Below are 18512 nucleotides of genomic sequence, written 5' to 3'. Positions count from 1 at the left end.
AAAGACAGAATTGATAAAAATGTGATATTGTGAGATACAGTCATAATTATGAGATTAAAAATGACAATTATGAGACACATAATCATGACTTTCTATCTCATATTTTGTACATTTTATGTCAATATTTTGACTTTCCGCTCTCATAATTGTCTCAGATCATAATTTCGACCTATAAGACTTTTTTTCTCGCTCATAATTCCAACTTTTTAAAAATCTCATATGACTTTATCTTTCATTGTTAATCTCATAAATTCAACCTTTAATGTCAATATTATGACTATATGCTCTCATAATTTTCGGAGTGTGGTGGAGAGATGTAATAAATATTAATGTCCAGACTTTATTAGCTGAGAGGTGTGCTATTATTTTGAAATCCAAACCTTTGTGTAAATAAATACATTAATCAAGTACAATGAACTCAAACAATATGCAGATACACCATGGACAAAAGTATTGGGACACCTGAGGTGAGGTTTAGGTGTTTGGGTCAAGTTGTGATCCTCTACATCTCATCTTACTGCGCTTCTGTCGTCTGTACTGGAGGGGGAAGCGGTGGAGGGCAGTTTGGGGCTTTAAGTCCGGCCTTTTTAAACGGTGGCTTTTTGAGGCCGGCTGGTTGAACTGGAGGAGTCACCCCCGGGGTGCCACTGTGGGTGGCTGTGGGCGCCAAGGGGGCTCGTGGCTTGGGTGGCACCGGGGCTTTGGGTTTGCTGTAGAGAACCGTCATCGGCTCGTTTGCTTTTCTCACACTGGCGCATCTCTTTGCTGCGAATGAGAGGCAGGGATACAGAATAATCATAAAAAGTAAGCCCACTGGGACGATTCATTAGTGGCCCGCAGGACACTAGTTTGAGGCCCCCGCCTTGATATGAAAGTTTAATGTTAGTGCGGCCCCGCGCAAGTTTGATATGGATGCTGTATGGTATCATGTACCCAGAAAAAATTATTACGTTTGATTAATGTTCATGTTAAAGGTTAAATAACTGTTAATAGTTATCCTCCCTATCCGTGTGGAAGTGGTAAGCTTTTGGCTATTTAAGTTTAAAGGAAATAACTTAGGTCGCTAGCTCTCTAGTTTGCGAGTTAGCATGTGTCTCAAGACCCTGCAGTTGCGCAATATGTTGTAAATAAAAAGAGTATAAATGTGACTATAGTCGTGTTTTGTCATGTCTACAGGGCTCTAATAATGCTTTGTTCATTTTAATCTGAAAAAAATAATTTGTCTACCCACCAACTATATGTGGTTTCTTAAGTTTTTATTATTTGCCGTTTTATTATTATTATTATATTTATTACAGATTGATTGATTTTCTTTATTCTTGATTTGTTTATTTTTCATCTTATTTTGTGCAAAAAATAAAAATCAAGATATTCGGAAAATTGGAACCAAAGCACTGAAAAAGTTTGTATATTTTTCTGTTTTTAATAAATGTGTTTTGTTTATTTTTGAAAACCTGATGTGACCCAGTCTGACCCAGACCCTAGCTCCAGTGCCCCCCCAAGTAAATTGAGTTTGAGACCCCTGTCATAGAAGGTTCGACTCACGTTTGTTTGGTGTGATCCTCACAACATCTTTAGGAGCGGTAAGAGGGGCCTCCGAAATGGACACCAGCGGTTCCAAGCACTGTTTCTGGGCTTGGTCTTTGTTCTCTCCTTGGTTGGATCCCGCAGTTGGGGTTGGCTGCGTCGGGTTCCGGTTGGACGACAAGGTGGGTTCTGGCGTGGGTGTTTCTTTTTGCAGCCTTGCCGCCTCAGATGCCCATGCTGAGCGCCTGGCAGAAACAGGCTTCATGGAGGAGACACCATCTTGAGAAGATATGCTGAATGGAGAAAAGGTGAAGATGATCAATGAACTGCTTTGCTAACCTTGCAGCTAGCTAGCTGGCTACTTGGATACCTGTTTGTCTTGGAGAGAGGGAGGTGGGAAGAGGAAGAGGAAGCCGTGGAGGATGAGGAGACGGTTCTGCTCAGTGGCGCCCGTTCTGAGACGGAGGACTGGACTGGAGGATCAACTTGGACCTCGGGGGCCTCTGGGACCTCAAAGGACACCCCTGAACAAACATCAAGAATGTTTTCAACGCATTCATTGCTGCAGTGACGTCAGCCTCCCTCTGTCAGAGTTATATTGAGCTGTGATTTTTGCAATTTCCAGTGGGTTGACTAGCTCGTCATGAGGATCTTTCATAGCTGATGATTGGCACCTGTCAAACAAACAGCTGCCATTTTATAACAAGCTAATAATCTGAGTGTGATGTAGAGTAAATAGATTATACTCGAAATAAAGATGGGATTCGTACCTTCAGGGAAGAGAGTGTCGCTGTATTGAATAAGAGGCTCGATAACCGTTACCACCTGGACTGAGGAGGCGGACGCCATGTCGAGCAGAGGGCTCTCCCTAAACAGGAAGAGGTTGTAGTGTGTGGTTGAAGAGAGTAAAAAAAAACATGGCCGACAGTTACCAGTCAGCTCGCGGCCAGAGCAGGTTAGGCCCGAGTACGATGGCGATGTTGCTGGGAGTCATCTTGTTGGAAGACTGCTGCTGGGACAGCAGGGACAAGAACTGGACCAGGTACCTAGTCCCAAAAAAAAAAAAAAAAAAAAAAAAAAAAAGTGTTATGACATCATAGTTTCATGACACGTTCAAAGACCAAGACCTGAGGTTGTTGTAGTTCTCCGGGGGCAGCTTCTTCAGCAAAGCTCTGAACTTCTCCAGCTTGTCACTCATGTCTTTTTCACTGTAAAAACCATAGCATCAAGTCTTCAATCACAGATACTGTATAAAAGGTGCTGAGGTGTCGACTTTTTCTGCACCCTGCTGCTTTAAACCAGTCGTTGTAGAGTTCAGAGGTCATTAGAGGTTCAGGGAGTTCTCGCAGGTAACACTTCAGCGCACCTGTGGCAGCCATTCCAGATTAATAATAATAATTAATTAATACAATTTATTCCAGTATATCAATGCATGAATAGATCTACTGTAGATCCTCACCAGCCACAGCATGAGGATCCATGCTGAACTCGCTATGATCAACCTTCCCCTGATCCAAACAAGTCTTCAGCCTCTTCACTACCGAGGCCGCAGCCGCCAGCCGAAAGAGACCCTGAGGTGGAAGCAGAAGGGCATGTTAGTCATCCATTACTGGTCCTATCTTTATCAGATACAGGGGGGTGGGATCCCAATCCCAATCCCAATCCCACCTCCTCTTTCATTCCTGTTCTGAGCAGCATATGAACGCACTCTTGGATGGGTGCAGCGATTTCGTTGTTGCTTTCCTGCAAATGAGAGGCCAGCGGCTCCCCAAAAACCTTCTGTCCAAAAGGGTTCACTGGCGGCCCTGCAGAACATCACATAAATTATTACATTTATTGTATAAATGGATAATAAATAACAATGTTATTGAATTAGATTTCATTGCAAGGAAAAAGCATTTAATTTGTTAGATTGAATTAAAATTGTATTTAATTGGATTGATAATGGCAGCGCGGTGGTTAGCGCAAAGACCTCACAGCTAGGAGACCAGGGTTCAATTCCACCCTCGGCCATCTCAGCAACCCCCAAGACAGCTGGGATAGGCTCCAGCAGCCCCCAAGACAGCTGGGATAGGCTCCAGCAACCCCCAAAGACAGCTGGGATAGGCTCCAGCAACCCCCCAAGACAGCTGGGATAGGCTCCAGCAACCCCCCAAGACAGCTGGGATAGGCTCCAGCAACCCCCCAAGACAGCTGGGATAGGCTCCAGCAACCCCCCAAGACAGCTGGGATAGGCTCCAGCAACCCCCCAAGACAGCTGGGATAGGCTCCAGCAACCCCCCAAGACAGCTGGGATAGGCTCCAGCAACCCCCCAAGACAGCTGGGATAGGCTCCAGCAACCCCCCAAGACAGCTGGGATAGGCTCCAGCAACCCCCCAAGACAGCTGGGATAGGCTCCAGCAACCCCCAAGACAGCTGGGATAGGCTCCAGCAACCCCCCAAGACAGCTGGGATAGGCTCCAGCAACCCCCCAAGACAGCTGGGATAGGCTCCAGCAACCCCCAAGACAGCTGGGATAGGCTCCAGCACCCCCGCGCAACCCTCGTGAGGAAAAGCGGTAGAAAATGAATGAATGAATGTATTGATAATTTCACCTCCAAAACCACAAACACTGACCTTTTTGGCTGTAATTCTCCTTCAGTTCATTTATATTTCGATCCAGGAAGTCGTGGGAATTTTTGTGGTATTCCGCTTGCAACTCCAAAAGCTGGAAAATGAAGAAAGAAAATGAAGTTGACTAACATATGTTTGTTTGCAACATGTATTTTGATTCCTACGTACGCGAATGAAGTAGCTGGCGTAATCATCCTCTTTGGTTGCAAAGTGATACAGGTCTGCTGAGTACTGGTTCTATAAAGACATAAACAACTCAATGGTTACGGTTCAAACCCCAAATGGGAACAACTTAACTTTAAATATTCATTTTTTGACCCTTTCTGTTGAGTTGTGGAATCCTGTAGAGCAGCTACACACAATAACGTGCACTGAAAACTTTCAAGATCTTCCAGAATCTGCACCTATTCCAGCTGTATTTCATTGGATTTGTGCTTTCCGCCAAAGTAGTTGAAATGGAATTGAAACTTACTTAATTGAACCACAATACGACATTCTAAATACATTTAGAGGTCAGAAAAGTATATAAAAAGCATATAAAAGCATATAAAAAGTATATAAAAGCATATAAGGCCCCTTTAAGAATGAACATTAGTGCCTTGATGGTCTCCAACTTCCTCCAAGCTTCTTCCTCCTCCTCCTTGAGCCCATCCTGCTTTGCTTGTGGACCGGTGCTGGCCTGGCTCCTGTGGGCGGGGGGGGGGGGGGGGGGGGGGGGTAAAAATATGAAACGATAATGAGTAAACCGCTGCAAGGATGAGTTCAAATCACAAAGTGAGTAAAATACAACCGGAGTCGCGCATTATTCCAGTCTGCGTTGAGCTTTGCAAAGTGCTTCTTGTTTTTGAGGATCTCTGGTAATTCTTCCTTGAGGACGACGAACAAGAAGGCAGGAAGATAAATGACGTAAATTATCATTTAACAGACAAATATTAAAATAATATTCATCACACCTCACTAAGTTTATTCAATGGCTCCAAGACTTCTTTCTCCACTTTCATCTCGTAGTCTGCTAGCAGGCTGGCCAACATCTTCTCCATGAAGCAGCACATCTCCAGCACCCGCCTGCCACACACACACACACACACATTTATAGAGGAATACAACATTTATCTAACCACAATTCAGTATATTATATTATATATTATTATTATATATTATTAGTTGTTGTCTATATGTGCCCTGTGATTGGCTGGCCACCAGTCCAGGGTGTAGGCTCCAGCAACCCCCAAAGACAGCTGGGATAGGCTCCAGCTGTCTTGGGGAGAGTGCTGCAGCACTCGCCCCAAGACAGCTGGGATAGGCTCCAGTACTCGCCCCAAGACAGCTGGGAAAGGCTCCAGCAACCTCCCCAAGACAGCTGGGATAGGCTCCAGCAACCTCCCCAAGACAGCTGGGATAGGCTCCAGCAACCTCCCCAAGACAGCTGGGATAGGCTCCAGCAACCTCCCCAAGACAGCTGGGATAGGCTCCAGCAACCTCCCCAAGACAGCTGGGATAGGCTCCAGCAACCTCCCCAAGACAGCTGGGATAGGCTCCAGCAACCTCCCCAAGACAGCTGGGATAGGCTCCAGCAACCTCCCCAAGACAGCTGGGATAGGCTCCAGCACTCCCAAAGACAACATCTCCACTCTACCAGACGTACATTCAGTGTTTGTTCTGTGCTCCTAATCTGAAAGAGTTCATCATCACAACATCTTCCTTTTTGATACAGAACTGAAAACATGGTGGCTGACGTGCTTGTCAGGAGGTTCTCACATGAGGGAGGAAACACCACCGAGGCATGGATACCAGAAGGTGAAGGCCTCACCTGATGGGAGACTCCGCGTCAAAGTCTTTGAAGCTTTCCGCCATGCCGACTGACAGCAGCATCAGAGGAAGCTTCTTCTGCGGAGACGCCCACAAACACTTTGTGTACAGTTCACAGTGCTTCCATCATGGCTGACAGGCAGCATCGTCACGTACCATCCGTTTTTCAGTATCCAGTCCCGACTGGCTCTGCATACAGCCTTGCAACTTCTTATGGAGGACCTGAGCTGCTCTCTTGGCGGGTTCCACCCGTTGCTCCACCTTCAATGTCACGCATACATGCAGTATTACTAAGTATTACCAGAAACACTTGCATATTTTAAGTAGCTCCGGTTTTTATGAGGCTACTGGAGACTGTTCTTCTCACCACAACCAGGTCTTCTTGTAGAAGCTCACTGACATCTTGAGACCTGCAAATATGAATATTATTAACAATAACATAAAGTAATCATTGGCAAAACATCATGATTATTAGCTATATTGTCATTTATTGTATATATTAATGCAAAAAATGCAAAAAGTAATCGAGCTATGGTTCAGGAGTGTGTATGACATGAAAACACAAAACCAGTTAGGCGCTCTGGGCAGTTCCTTATTTAAACGCCAGTTTTGAGAACCATAAAGCAGTAGTATTGCAATACACCGAGTCATATAAAAGAAGCAAACCACAGAATTGCTGTGCATGTTGTTAAAAGCGAGATATCGAACGTCATGTTCGTGTAAATAGCGAGTGGCTTTGTGTGCTGGTGTGGTTTTCCCGTGCAGAAGCGCACCGCGCGGGTGCCGTGCAGCTGCAACCTCAAACTGAGTCACAGGCAAAGAGCTAAACTGGGCCCAGTGTAGACATATTTGTAAACATATTTAATACAGCATGTCAAATATGTTGTGTCAAACGCCATACCAAGCACAGTACATACACAAAGTAGTTTTTACAACAAAACACACAGGAGTATGATGGGAAAAAAACTTACTTTGCAGAAGATCCAAGCTGCTTCAGAATGCTGAGAGACTGTCGGAGCATTTTGGCTGTATGAGCAATACCTGGCCGACTTGGTGAGCGGCCACCCCAGCCAAGGTCGAGCTGGCTGCTACCGAAGGTTTGATCTACTATCTGCGCTCTCGAGCTGTAAAACACTTCATGAGGAAGTTGCACACATGCAGTTGTGAGTGGGAGATTTTTTTTTTTTTTGACTGGCAAACAGTTCAACTCCCCACCTATTAGCAATCATGAGCAGTTACCTTTACATTTTAGCAGTAAATATGTCCCAAAAAAACATGGATTAGAATTTATTTATAACCAAAATGAGGTCAGTTTTAAAATCAATTGAAAAAAAATGCGTAATATTTTTCCTTTTTGGCAGGTGAAGTCTTATTTATTTGAAATAAAAAAGGATGTAACGAGGGCGAATGAGGAAGCTGTCAAGTAGTAACCATTTTTCAATTTTCAATGTGTTGTAACTGTTGGACCACTTGACAGATTTTATTTTATTGTTTCACATCCTTGTCTGCTTTCTACTTTGAACATGACAGATGTTGGGGAAATGAGCCGTGATGGCAGATTTTCATTCCAGTTTAAAACATTTTATTTTTATCTGTTTTATCTTTTGTCTTGAGTTGTAGGAGGCCATAATTGTAGAGTTATTATATATTCTTACAGCTGCTGGACTTTGTAACCTACATAATATGTATTCAAATAATGTTCAATATTGCCAATTAAAGCACAAACCAACATTTAGAGTAAAGCCATTGTCTGATTTTCTTTATTAAATGACTTCAAACACATAAGTGGCAGCTTAACAATTTTACCTTTGTATTTTTTCCCTTAATGCAAGTTATTTTTCCATCTGTGTATATGATTGTGTGTTTAAATGCATTTGAAGATTGCTAAACCAAACAATGAAAGTCTCCTAGTATTTTGTTTTTCCGACACAAAAATGTTAAGCGAGTGAGGGTTCCGTTTGAGCAAGTGTGTGAAAATGAGCCGGTAAAAAGCCAGTGATGCGGTCTTGAGCGGGCCAAAAAGGCAACAAAAGACAAAATCCGTCGTATAGAGGGACAGCGCCTTGCAGAAACAAGGCCACAGACTTTGAGGCAGTTTGATGCAAGGCTTTCCAAAAAGTGTTAAGTTGTGTAGCTATTTTAAAAAATAAGGCTTATCAAAAAGGTAGTTCAAGTAATATTCCTTCTGGGTGGAGTAAACATCATGTCCACTTCATAAAGAATTAATACAAGCTTGATCTACTTGATCATTGGTGTTCTTTTTTACCATCTATTGCTGCATTCCGACAAAAATAAGTCGGAGGGAAAAAGGGACGGTCCCTGCTGTTAGAGTCCCATCAACATGTCAACACCTTGTAAAAAAACACGTAAAGCCAGGAAAAAAAAAGGAATGCAAATGATCAGCATCGACATGAACTGAGATGGCGTAACAGTAAAGAGTGTGTGCAGCACTTAGAAAACCTGCAGATGAATCCCAAATGTTGCATTTCTCTTCACCTCTTGATGATTTCACCCGTTTTTTAATCTGTCCGGACCACATCGTGAGTCCCACGTCTCCCCCCTGGTGTTAAAGGAAGCACTGGATGGAGCCCAGGAGCAGCCGTCTTCTGACGCTATTCCAAATTTGTTCCCTCGCCTCTCTCCATCCCTCTGAGACCGATGTGCATGTTGAAGTTCTCGGACTGGAGACTAGCGCTTTGCTTTGGCTTCTTCAGCCTCTTTTTCTATGAATAAAAAAAAGAAAAGATTGTACCATTCAAATTGGAAACAAATGTGAATTTATTGGTCATTTCCTGCCTTTTTACCTTTCCTGAGCTCTTCTCTTTTCTTGGCAGCGTCCTCCCTCTGCTTCTTGATAATAGCAAGCCTGGCAAGGTCCGCTCTCGCCTGCTCCGTCTTCCCCTCGAGCTGAAGCTTCCTGAAGCGTTCCTTGGACTTCTGCTTCTCAATCTCTTCCCTGATAAAACGTGACAACAGGAAAGATGGCTCATCTTGGAATATTGAGGTGTATTATTTATATTTCTACCGCTTTTTGAGGGTCGAGGGGGGTGCTGGAGCCTATCCCAGCTGTCTTCGGGCGAGAGGCGGGGTACACCCTGGACCGGTGGCCAGCCAATCACAGGGCACATATAGACAAACAACCATTCACACTCACATTCATACCTATGGACACCTATGGAAACTGGAGTACCCGCAGAAAACCCACGCATGCACGGGGAGAACATGCACACTCCACACAGAGGTGGCCGAGGATGGAATTGAACCCTTGTCTCCTAGCTGTGAGGTCTTCGCGCTAACCACTCGACCCAGTTTGCACATAGAAATAATTATTTAAAGTTCTGTTATTTAACGTAGAATTGCAGAGCGAGTTTTTTGTTATTTTACTTGAAGTTTCCGCTGTATACAAACACATAGAATAACAATGTTAGCGGTGACGCAATAACTCATTAAAGACTCACCTTTCTCTGCGAGACAGCTCTTTTGGAGCATTGACATCTAATTCCGAAACTTTCTTGTTTTTCTGAGACACGCGGTTGGGGTTCTCAATTTCGATGAGTCCCTCCACGCCGCTCCTCTTCCTAGACTGTATGTAGAAACGACAAAATTTGTAGCAAAAATACAAAGACGCATAGACAGCATAGTCACAATCCCGTCCTTCCTCACCTCAGATTCCTCATCACTGCTACTCTCCTCCTCAGAGTCGGAAGCGCTCTCTTTCTCCACACCAGCATTTTCCTCCTGTTTAAAAAAAGGAAAGAAAAAAAACCCATAAACACCAAACATTCTCTTGAAAAAAAAAATGTAACTTACCAGCTCTCTCTGTGCTTTCATCTGACGGTCAATCTCCTCAGGATTGCTGAATTGCTTCCCTCTGCCTTTGTGGCCCTTTTTCCCTGCAGATTTACATGCAAGTTATTACAAAACAACAATATTCACCTCTGGAAATGATTTACTGAATTCAGTACAATATGTATATACCTCAGTTAATGCATGACTGACCTAACTAATTGCTCTGGCATTTCATTTCACTTACCACAGCATTATTATTCACTGTGGAAATGATTTAGTAAATATTAAGATATTTAATTTAGCAATTATTTGACTGCATGAAATACTCCCACATGCAATGACGAGAAAAAACAGCTACAAGCGGGTATTAAATGTAAAACTGTACATCATGAATAAGCTGTCAAAGGAGGGAAGCTATGGTACACATGGTGACGTTAATGGCGGTAATCGAACACTGAAAAAAAAATGAGTATAGCCGTGCAAATGTTATCGGGGACCTAACTTTGCAACAAGCTGATACAACAAGCAGACTTAGTTAACTTAGTTTAACACAATTGTATGCACTTTGAACCGTTATGTTTTCCCGGACCGCGAATACCAACATTGCCCCAGTGCTAACCGGTTAGCATGCTAAAAGCTAAGCATGCACCACAGTATACGACACACATTTGCTAGCTACGATTACCTTTCTAAAAGTAATACTCACCACCTCTCGGCATGATGAAGGCTGACAGCAATAGTACCACTCAACCCTTATAATTACCACTAAATATTTTTCACAATACCGTTAAAACGCGTTAACTTTATCTCTTGGGCGGTTTGTCAGCATTTACTGTAGCTACGTAGCTACTTCGTAAATCCTGTAGCGCATGCGCAGTGGCTAACCTTTCGTGACGTTGACTGACAGATACTATCACCAATCAGCTGCACTGATTTTTTTCTGTGAGACGGCCCTCTTCTTTGACCGGGATTTTCAAAATAATTAGGTTGCACTGTACATGCTTTGCGCATAGATGTATCTACGTAGAGCTACAAAATAAACATTAAAGATGAAAGAAATAAATACAATTTTATCAAATAAATCGAATTACTCTCAATTGTGTCATGTAAAACTGCTAGAAAATCCAACGTACTATATATGGTATATTTGCAGTTGTCAAGATCTATACAATTCGTCAGAATCAGGTTAATAAGTAGGGTGTTGAGTCTGCAAATATGTGATTTAAATATGTGAATAAAAGGCATCAGCTGTGTTCATTGTGGCTATTCCACTTTAATGTGAAGAGAACTGTTTGCCATGCAGACACTATGTAAAAATGCAGAATATTTAATATACTTGAGGTAATAAAAAATAAAGAAATTGTTTTTAAAACAATCTACACACCAGTTCATTATAAATGTAATAAAACATGATTTTGCTTAAAAGTGTTCATGGTAGATAACACAGGTCTACAAAGTGTGATGAAGTTGCAGAAACATGAATGAAAACTAGATTTTTTAGCCAATTTGAGTGCACTGATTTGGTAACAGCTTCAAATTCAGCAGTTTCAGAAAGAATCTGGCTTGAAGGCTGATGCATCAGTTTCAAAATCAGTGCCCCCAAATTAGCCCGGCGGATATAGTTTCTTCTTTGTTTAAAAAATTGTGTAGACCATTGTAAATATTTGGTCACCATTACAATGTACAAAACCAAAGATAATATTTAAAGAACAAAAAATAATCCCACTTAAAAATTCCTATGAGGAAGACACCATAATCATATTTGTCATTTCTTCAATGCAGAGGCGTTATCTCCTGCACTTCTTTCTCCATCAGGTGGTAATCTACTGTGGACTGCGTCAGCTACATAGAAAAGATGAAATGCAAGTTATTCCACCGTTAATAAGAAGGGTACATTCAGCCTCGGTAATCCGGATAGTGTCCTCTGTTCTCACCATGTCAAGAAGAATTTCAATCTTTAATTTTAGAATATTGTTCTCCTCTTCTAGCTGTGTATTTCTTTTCCTGATCCGCTCCATTTCCCTTGAAGATACATTTCCACCGGATTCTGGTTCAGACAAAAAGAAGAAAAAAAATATATTGGTCTGACATTGCAACATTCCTTGCACTGGCCTACAAGCAACATTCCCAACTTCCATTACCCGTTATCCAGTGTCCATCTTCAAATTTTAATGCATGTCCTCCGATGTTCATCATAGGCGGTCCACACTCGAGACCCAGCTCAAGTTCCCGTGTGGAACGGTCTAGCTAAAAGAGAGAACATGTAGAAGGAAATTATACATATACACTCTTTACAAACCCATAATATGACATTTGACTGGCTATATGCAAATATGACTGCACCAATCATCAATATATGCACTTTGTTGTAACATTCAGCATTATTTATCCGTCCACTGTTAATAACATTCAAATGTTCCTATACAGGAGCTTACCTTATGAAGGCTTGATAACGAAGCTGATTTCCTTGGAGGAATCTTCTTCGGACTGAATGTGTTCCCAAATAGCGGGAGCTTCAGTGACATTTTGAAATCCTAGATGAGATTGTACACATAAATCAATATTATTATTATATTTTACAGAGAATGGTTAACACCAGCCCATCGTTGTGGTTACCAACAGGACGCTATGCAACGGTCTAATGCTATTGAGCTAACAGCTACTGAGCTAACTATTTAGCTAACTACGAGCTACGGATGTTTCCCATACCTGCCCTTTGATTGATACTGTTGATTGCCTTAGTAGCCCGTTAGTAGATCTTTGTGTGACACTTTGCTTATATATGCGACATATTTACCTCCATAAGGACTACTTATTTGCTAAAGCTGTGTGGTCGAGCTCTCTGTAAACAATGCAAGCTTGCTACTGCGCATGTTCGAATGTTCCATACAAAAATAAAGAATTCTGCCAAACAGTTCTACGTTTGACATCACTCTCCATCATTTGTCGAGATTTATTAAAATTAATTCTACATTTTTGTGTTTTATTATTTTCTTTATTTTATTTATACATTTGATGAAAGACGTACACCCCTTCAAAGAATATAAAATGGAACGTTCCAAAACGCATCACCATGGTGATTCGATTGCCACATCAAAATTGGGTTTATCGTCCTTCTCTACTCATATGATATATGCAGTTCTGTTATACATGTGTATACATTTCGCCGACATTGCTATGCCACCAAATGTACAATGCAGAATATAGGACAAAACAATTATTGTGAGCTTCGTTCACCCATGCCCCAGTGGCCTAATGGATAAGGCACTGGCCTCCTAAGCCAGGGATTGTGGGTTCGAGTCCCATCTGGGGTGGAAAGTGATTTTTTTTTTCGTCCCAGATAATCACACATACATCATCACCCTGCTCGGGAAGTACCAACGATTAACGCCTACTTCACAACAGTGACGATCGTAGAAGGATTGTTTATTTTCAGAAAACTGCAAGAAATTATCTGCATAAATGAGAGAGCAGGGCACTATACTGTGGATACTGTTCAACACTTTGGCTGCATCAGTTCACACTTGGCGTGAGTATTGTAGTGTATAGAATATGAGTTAATTAGTATTATTAAAAATTATTAACTTGATTGTATAATTGTCTAAGATTGAGCTTCTACACAAGTACACTTTATACACATTTCCTTTGCATTTTGTTAACATTAACTCGAATATCAGATGCTGCATATGTAATCTGGAAATAACATTGTCAAATAACAAAAACATATAAATTGCATGCCCCTAAATAATTCTATCGCTATGATTCTGCCATAACATAAGTTACATAATATGTGTTATCCAACCTCAACCCTGTGACCCTGACCATCCTCTTACAGACCTCCATGAGGCCACCGTGTACTGGGATGCTGCCCAGAAAAGGGTGATCCTGAAGCAGGATGTGATGGAGACAGAGGGGGGTGCCTATGGCTACTTCAATGACACTCTGCATTTGAGCGGATGGGGCATCTTGGAAATTCGTGCTGGTTATGGTGGTGGCAAACAGGAAGACGAGACGACTTTCTTCCTGGCCGGCTACCTGGAAGGATACTTCACTGCTGGGTGAATACATGGGAGTTTTATGTTGTCACGACATAATATCACATAAATGTAAGTATCATATCATAAATGTAAATATACTAATTGCTGTTCTTTCATTGCAGACAGATGTTTAATCATTACACCAACTTGTACCCTCAGCTAATAAAGGACGAGAAGGTTCTGGATCCCTTGAAAAGATTCTTCAGGTGCGATTTTAATATTTGTTCAAAGAAGAGAAGTAACTATTTTCTATGTTCTAGAATACTTGTCCTGGGTAGGACATGATCCCATGCACTCACATATGCATATGTGCAACATAGCTCAGTCATAGCATGACTGCAATGCAACCACTCCTGACAGGTTCTTGAATGATAACAAACACATTTTGTTATAGAAATAATACAGTACATTTGTGTGCAAAATAAAAACATGTCGTCCAATTAATGTGATTGCTCCTCTCTCACACGTAATTACTTGCAAAAAAGAAATATTCAGAACGAATGGCCTAGCGTGAGCACACCCTGAATGACCCACAGCAAACAGGACCAGTGGGCCAGAGAGCAGATAAAAATGAGAAAAAACAGCGACCCCCTGTGGAACCATTTGGGATTGATCCTGGCCCAACTGGACGGTCTTCTAGCCGGAGCTGCATTGTGGGCCAATAGCAAACACATGGAGGTGTGTGTGTGTGTGTGTAATGTAATGTGTGTTGCAGAGCTAATGACGACCGTGTGTCACCCTACTCAACCTCCTCCTACTCTCCTCCCGCTCTCCTCCTCAGCCTCTGTCGGAGTTCACTGTGCAGTTTCTGAATAGCGTCGGCGACCTCCTGGACCTTGTCCCTGCTCTGGCACCTCGCCTCAATTCTTTCAGTACGCCAGGAATGGGCCACTGCACAGCTCTCATTAAGGTCTTTTGGTTCAAGCTGCTACTGAGCTCAATGTAGATTTCAATCCATTCCATAATTTGATTCCACATACTGAAATGCTATGGCTAGTAGTCCTAGCGTTTCAGTGTTTCAAATGTAGTTCTTCCCTGAGGTCATATTTCTCCTCTCTTGTAGAGAAGTATTGGATGACATTTTTTAGCTAATTGGTTATTTTTAGCCTTATGCATTATTTTAGCTGTTTGAAGATGAACTATATCAGCAAGTTGAAGTATTTGTGATTTTAGAAATAAGGAGTTAGTATGTTCTCTGTAGGCGGCATTATGAATTATCCTTACTGGCCTTTTTTGTAGTACATTAAGCGAGTGAAGATTGCTTTTATAGTAATTAGCCCATATTTCCACACAATAAGTAATATATGGTAGAACCAGAGAGCAATAAAGAGTGTGGAGTGATTTCTGATTGAGAACAAATTTTGAATATTAAATATTGAAATATTTCTGGCCACCTTATGTTGTATATTTGTAATATGAGGTTTACAGCTAATATTTTCATCTATTGTGATCCCCAGAAATTTATTTTCCATCACCCTTTCAATGTCTACACCGTCTATTTGTATTTGCTGGTACGTGTCCTTTCTGCTGTTAGCAAACAGCATGATTTTAGTTTTATTTAGGTTCAAGGACAATCTATTATCATCAAACCATCAAATATGATGTGCTTACTTACTAATTTACTAATTTGCCCAATATTTAGTATGCAAATTTGACTTGACTTTAGTGCATATCTTTGATCATCAATATCCACAAATGATTTGCAATGTCGTAGTTATCTCAAATATTGCTGGCAAGCACTCTCAAACTGAACCCACAATAGGACTAGATCTCCATAGTGCAAACACAACGCAAACACAACCCATCCTCTCTTCACTGTGTCCAAGGTGACGCCTGGCTTCGAGAACTTGCTGCTGGGCCACTCCAGCTGGTACAATTATGCATCCACCATGCGCATCTACAAACACTGGGACCTCAGGGTGTCCGACAAGCACGCGGCCACTGGAAAGATGTCGTTCAGCAGCTACCCTGGTACAGTACATACGCACTCTCTCCTAATCATACGAAACCATAATACATGGTGTTCAGTAATAATAACGCTGGTCCAATATCCCAAATGTCCGTCATCCCGCAGGCTTCCTTACATCTCTGGATGATTTCTATCTGCTTGGTAGCCGCCTACTGATTACTCAGACCTCCATCAGTGTCTTCAACGCCTCCTTGTTCTCACAGCTCAGCCCTCACAGCCTGTTGGCCTGGCAGCGAGTCCGCCTGGCCAACAGCCTGGCGAGCAGCGGCGAAGAGTGGGCGCAGATCTTCTCAAAATACAACTCAGGTCAGAGGAGTCGAGGCGGTGAGACTCGAGTTTCACTCAGGAAAGAAGGCAATGTTGGTGTTCCGTGTTGCAGGTACGTACAACAGCCAATACATGGTGGTGGACCTGAGTAAGATCTCACTCGGTCACAGCATCAGAACCGGAGCTCTGACCGTTGTGGAGCAGATTCCTGGGAAAGTGATGCACTCCGACCAGACCCAAAGTTTACGTGGAGGTAACATGCAAACATGAGGTTTGTAATAGTTAACCACTAGTGTGGATAACCTTTACCCCCGGTGTGCATTACTTTAAAGGGTACTGGCCGTCCTACAACATTCCATTTCATGTGGAAATCTACAACCTGAGTGGATACAATGTGCTGTGGAGAAGACATGGACAGGATTTCTCCTATGACCTTTGTCCCAGAGCAAAGATCCTCCGCAGAGACCAGGCCAAGGTGTTTGACCTCAAGTCCCTCAAGTACATCATGAGATACAACAGTAGGTTCAACCACTTTGCAACACAGTCACCCCCTCTCTACATCGCCATTGTAATATCACCCTATATTGCATTTAAAAAGTAATAATAAATAATAGATAGATAGATAGATAGATAGATAGATAGATAGATAGATAGATAGATAGATAGATAGATAGATAGATAGATAGATAGATAGATAGATAGATAGATAGATAGATAGATAGATAGATAGATAGATAGATAGATAGATAGATAGATAGATAGATAGATAGATAGATAGATAGATCATAAATAATGTATAATAATAATAAATAATAATAATAAATAATAATAATTAATAATTAGTAATTAATAATAATAAATAATAATAATAACTACTAATAATAACTACTAATAATATCTATTGTGTTCAAAAAGTAATTAATTGATAAATTATCACAGTTGACTATGGTCCATTATTAGTTAAAAAAAAACAAATACAAGTGATAGATAGATAGATAATAAATAATGTATAATAATAAATAATAATAATAACTACTAATAATATCTATTGTGTTCAAAAAGTAATTAATTGATAACTTATCACAGTTGACTATGGTCCATTATTAGTTAAAAAAAACAAATACAAGTTATGGATGGATGGATGGATAGACAACGAAATGTCGTTGCCTGGCTCCCGTATAATAATAAATAATAACAATAATAATGTGGTGAATAAATAGATGAATATGAACAACAATGTACAGCATAAACAGTAAATTGCAGAAATAATTAAAATAATTTTATTTTGTTATTTATTACATGTAGTATTTTGGTGGAAGTAGGACATTTTTATCTTCTTACTTACTTACTTACTTATCACAGTCAGGTCTGGAACCAATTAACCGCGATAAACGAGGGATTAATGTAGATGACAAGTTAATTATGGACCTTAGAGGTTACAGTGTATGTCCGACTGTCAGTAATGTGTCTTATTCTGGATCTGTTTCAGACTACAAGAGAGATCCTTATGCCAAAGGCCACCCATGTAAAACCATCTGTTGCCGTAACGACCTGTGACCAAGAAGACCATGCCCGGGTGGCTGCTATGACACTAAGGTCAGAGGTCAAAGACTCGTCTTGTCTACATCCATTGCATCTTTGAACTGAAACTGCTTGTGGAGGTGTAATCCTGCGATCATCACTCACCCCGCCCATCCTCCCCACTCCTGTCACATGACACAGGTGACTGACTACCAGATGGCTCTCCAGCTAGCGGCGGAGGCAATAAACGGTCCCACAACGCAGGGGGGGTTGCGACCATTCACATGGCTCTCCTTCAACCTCACCGCTCACGAGGGCCTTCCTCATAAGTACAACTTTACTTTTGTCACCATGAGACCCGCTTTGCAGCAGCCCTGAACGTCGCATCTCTCCACTCCATATGAAACACTGTGATAACCATTCCGTTTGTGTGCTAACATTCAAACAGCCATTGCAGATTAGGCAGCTATTTGCACGTAAGGCAATGCGCTGTTCCCCAGAGGGAAGCCATGCTGTTGACCTTTTCCTCCAGCATCAGCAGCAAATGTTCACGTTTTACTGTCAGTGAAGTGTGATGACGGGGGGGGGGGGGGCTTGTTCGACATATGGGTATAGACTATATAGACCATATTATCCAATGATATAGCTTTCTTTTTGTGATTAGAAGTTAGAGTAGAATAGAATACCTTAATATCATTGTACATGTGTGCAACGGGACTTGAATGCAACACTTTTTATTTCACTAGATTAAAACAGCTAACGATAAATCACATCCATTTCCTAATATTTCTGGTATGTATTCATCAATAACAGATAATAACCTTAAAAACCAAGCTCAGACGTAAAAGGCATAATTTTTGTTATGTTTTATTATTTATTTGTTGTATTTGACTCAGTTAGGTTGCAAATTCCTGCTAAAGTTAGTTGTTTCCTCACGAATAGCAACTAGCTATTAAGCTATATGTGTTAAAGCGGACAT

The 18512-nt window shown here is 41.5% G+C and overlaps 4 protein-coding genes and 1 non-coding gene across 6 annotated transcripts; 2 read left to right on the top strand and 3 right to left on the bottom strand.

Moving 5' to 3' along the window:
• Positions 1 to 73: 73 nt before the first annotated feature.
• On the bottom strand, positions 74 to 7419 carry sh3bp1 (SH3-domain binding protein 1). Its single transcript, XM_058061282.1, has 18 exons — positions 6922 to 7419; positions 6318 to 6360; positions 6107 to 6211; positions 5952 to 6028; positions 5095 to 5206; positions 4932 to 5008; positions 4740 to 4827; positions 4310 to 4378; positions 4145 to 4235; positions 3196 to 3332; positions 2987 to 3098; positions 2812 to 2893; positions 2655 to 2735; positions 2460 to 2573; positions 2298 to 2395; positions 1898 to 2051; positions 1546 to 1820; positions 74 to 765 (listed from the first exon to the last, which is right to left on the bottom strand). Exons 1-18 carry the CDS (start codon positions 6969 to 6971, stop codon positions 515 to 517), a joined length of 2016 nt encoding a protein of 671 aa, XP_057917265.1. The 5' UTR covers positions 6972 to 7419; the 3' UTR covers positions 74 to 514.
• Positions 7420 to 7777: 358 nt separating this feature from the next.
• Positions 7778 to 10616, bottom strand: pdap1a (pdgfa associated protein 1a). The gene is made up of 6 exons (XM_058061278.1): positions 10446 to 10616; positions 9761 to 9843; positions 9614 to 9688; positions 9409 to 9533; positions 8755 to 8906; positions 7778 to 8673 (listed from the first exon to the last, which is right to left on the bottom strand). The coding sequence occupies exons 1-6, from the start codon at positions 10456 to 10458 to the stop codon at positions 8639 to 8641; spliced, it is 483 nt and encodes a 160-aa protein (XP_057917261.1). The 5' UTR covers positions 10459 to 10616; the 3' UTR covers positions 7778 to 8638.
• A 258-nt stretch (positions 10617 to 10874) lies between these two features.
• Positions 10875 to 12610, bottom strand: cby1 (chibby homolog 1 (Drosophila)). Of its 2 annotated transcripts, none has more exons than XM_058061279.1 (5): positions 12537 to 12610; positions 12175 to 12273; positions 11881 to 11986; positions 11674 to 11786; positions 10875 to 11581 (listed from the first exon to the last, which is right to left on the bottom strand). In XM_058061279.1, exons 1-5 carry the CDS (start codon positions 12540 to 12542, stop codon positions 11513 to 11515), a joined length of 393 nt encoding a protein of 130 aa, XP_057917262.1. In that variant the 5' UTR covers positions 12543 to 12610; the 3' UTR covers positions 10875 to 11512. The 2 variants fall into 2 exon arrangements, with proteins under 2 accessions (XP_057917262.1, XP_057917263.1); XM_058061280.1 differs by having other exon boundaries at positions 12449 to 12590.
• A 370-nt stretch (positions 12611 to 12980) lies between these two features.
• Positions 12981 to 13053, top strand: trnar-ccu (transfer RNA arginine (anticodon CCU)). The gene has a single exon. It is a non-coding gene; the product is annotated as a tRNA-Arg (tRNA).
• A 98-nt stretch (positions 13054 to 13151) lies between these two features.
• On the top strand, positions 13152 to 18367 carry plbd1b (phospholipase B domain containing 1b). Its single transcript, XM_058061281.1, is given in 11 exon segments — positions 13152 to 13268; positions 13575 to 13797; positions 13899 to 13982; positions 14313 to 14454; positions 14558 to 14686; positions 15603 to 15747; positions 15851 to 16051; positions 16125 to 16265; positions 16345 to 16530; positions 17502 to 17608; positions 17735 to 18367. Coding segments are annotated over 11 exon segments (1602 nt in total). The 5' UTR covers positions 13152 to 13201; the 3' UTR covers positions 17912 to 18367.
• The last annotated feature ends 145 nt before the right edge of the window (positions 18368 to 18512 follow it).

The sequence above is a fragment of the Doryrhamphus excisus genome, chromosome 22 (assembly GCF_030265055.1).
Source record: "Doryrhamphus excisus isolate RoL2022-K1 chromosome 22, RoL_Dexc_1.0, whole genome shotgun sequence".
Taxonomy (NCBI): Eukaryota; Metazoa; Chordata; class Actinopteri; order Syngnathiformes; family Syngnathidae; genus Doryrhamphus; species Doryrhamphus excisus.
This window is presented reverse-complemented; position numbering and strand designations above follow the sequence as displayed.

Bases quoted from the DNA above. Each gene is read 5' to 3' on its own strand.
- sh3bp1 (XM_058061282.1), bottom strand. From the start codon at position 6,971: ATGCTCCGACAGTCTCTCAGCATTCTGAAGCAGCTTGGATCTTCTGCA. The intron at 5,207-5,951 runs GTGAGGCCTTCA...TGTGTGTGGCAG, and splicing joins GACGCGGAGTCTCCCATCAG to GCGGGTGCTGGAGATGTGCT. The intron at 2,052-2,297 runs GTACGAATCCCA...ATGTTTGTTCAG, and splicing joins CGACACTCTCTTCCCTGAAG to GGGTGTCCTTTGAGGTCCCA.
- pdap1a (XM_058061278.1), bottom strand. The intron at 9,534-9,613 runs GTGAGGAAGGAC...TTCTACATACAG, and splicing joins GCAGTGATGAGGAATCTGAG to TCTAGGAAGAGGAGCGGCGT. The intron at 8,907-9,408 runs GTGAGTCTTTAA...ACGTTTTATCAG, and splicing joins GAGCTGTCTCGCAGAGAAAG to GGAAGAGATTGAGAAGCAGA.
- cby1 (XM_058061279.1), bottom strand. The intron at 11,987-12,174 runs GTAAGCTCCTGT...TCTCTCTTTTAG, and splicing joins CGTTATCAAGCCTTCATAAG to CTAGACCGTTCCACACGGGA. The intron at 11,582-11,673 runs GTGAGAACAGAG...TTTTCTATGTAG, and splicing joins TTGAAATTCTTCTTGACATG to CTGACGCAGTCCACAGTAGA.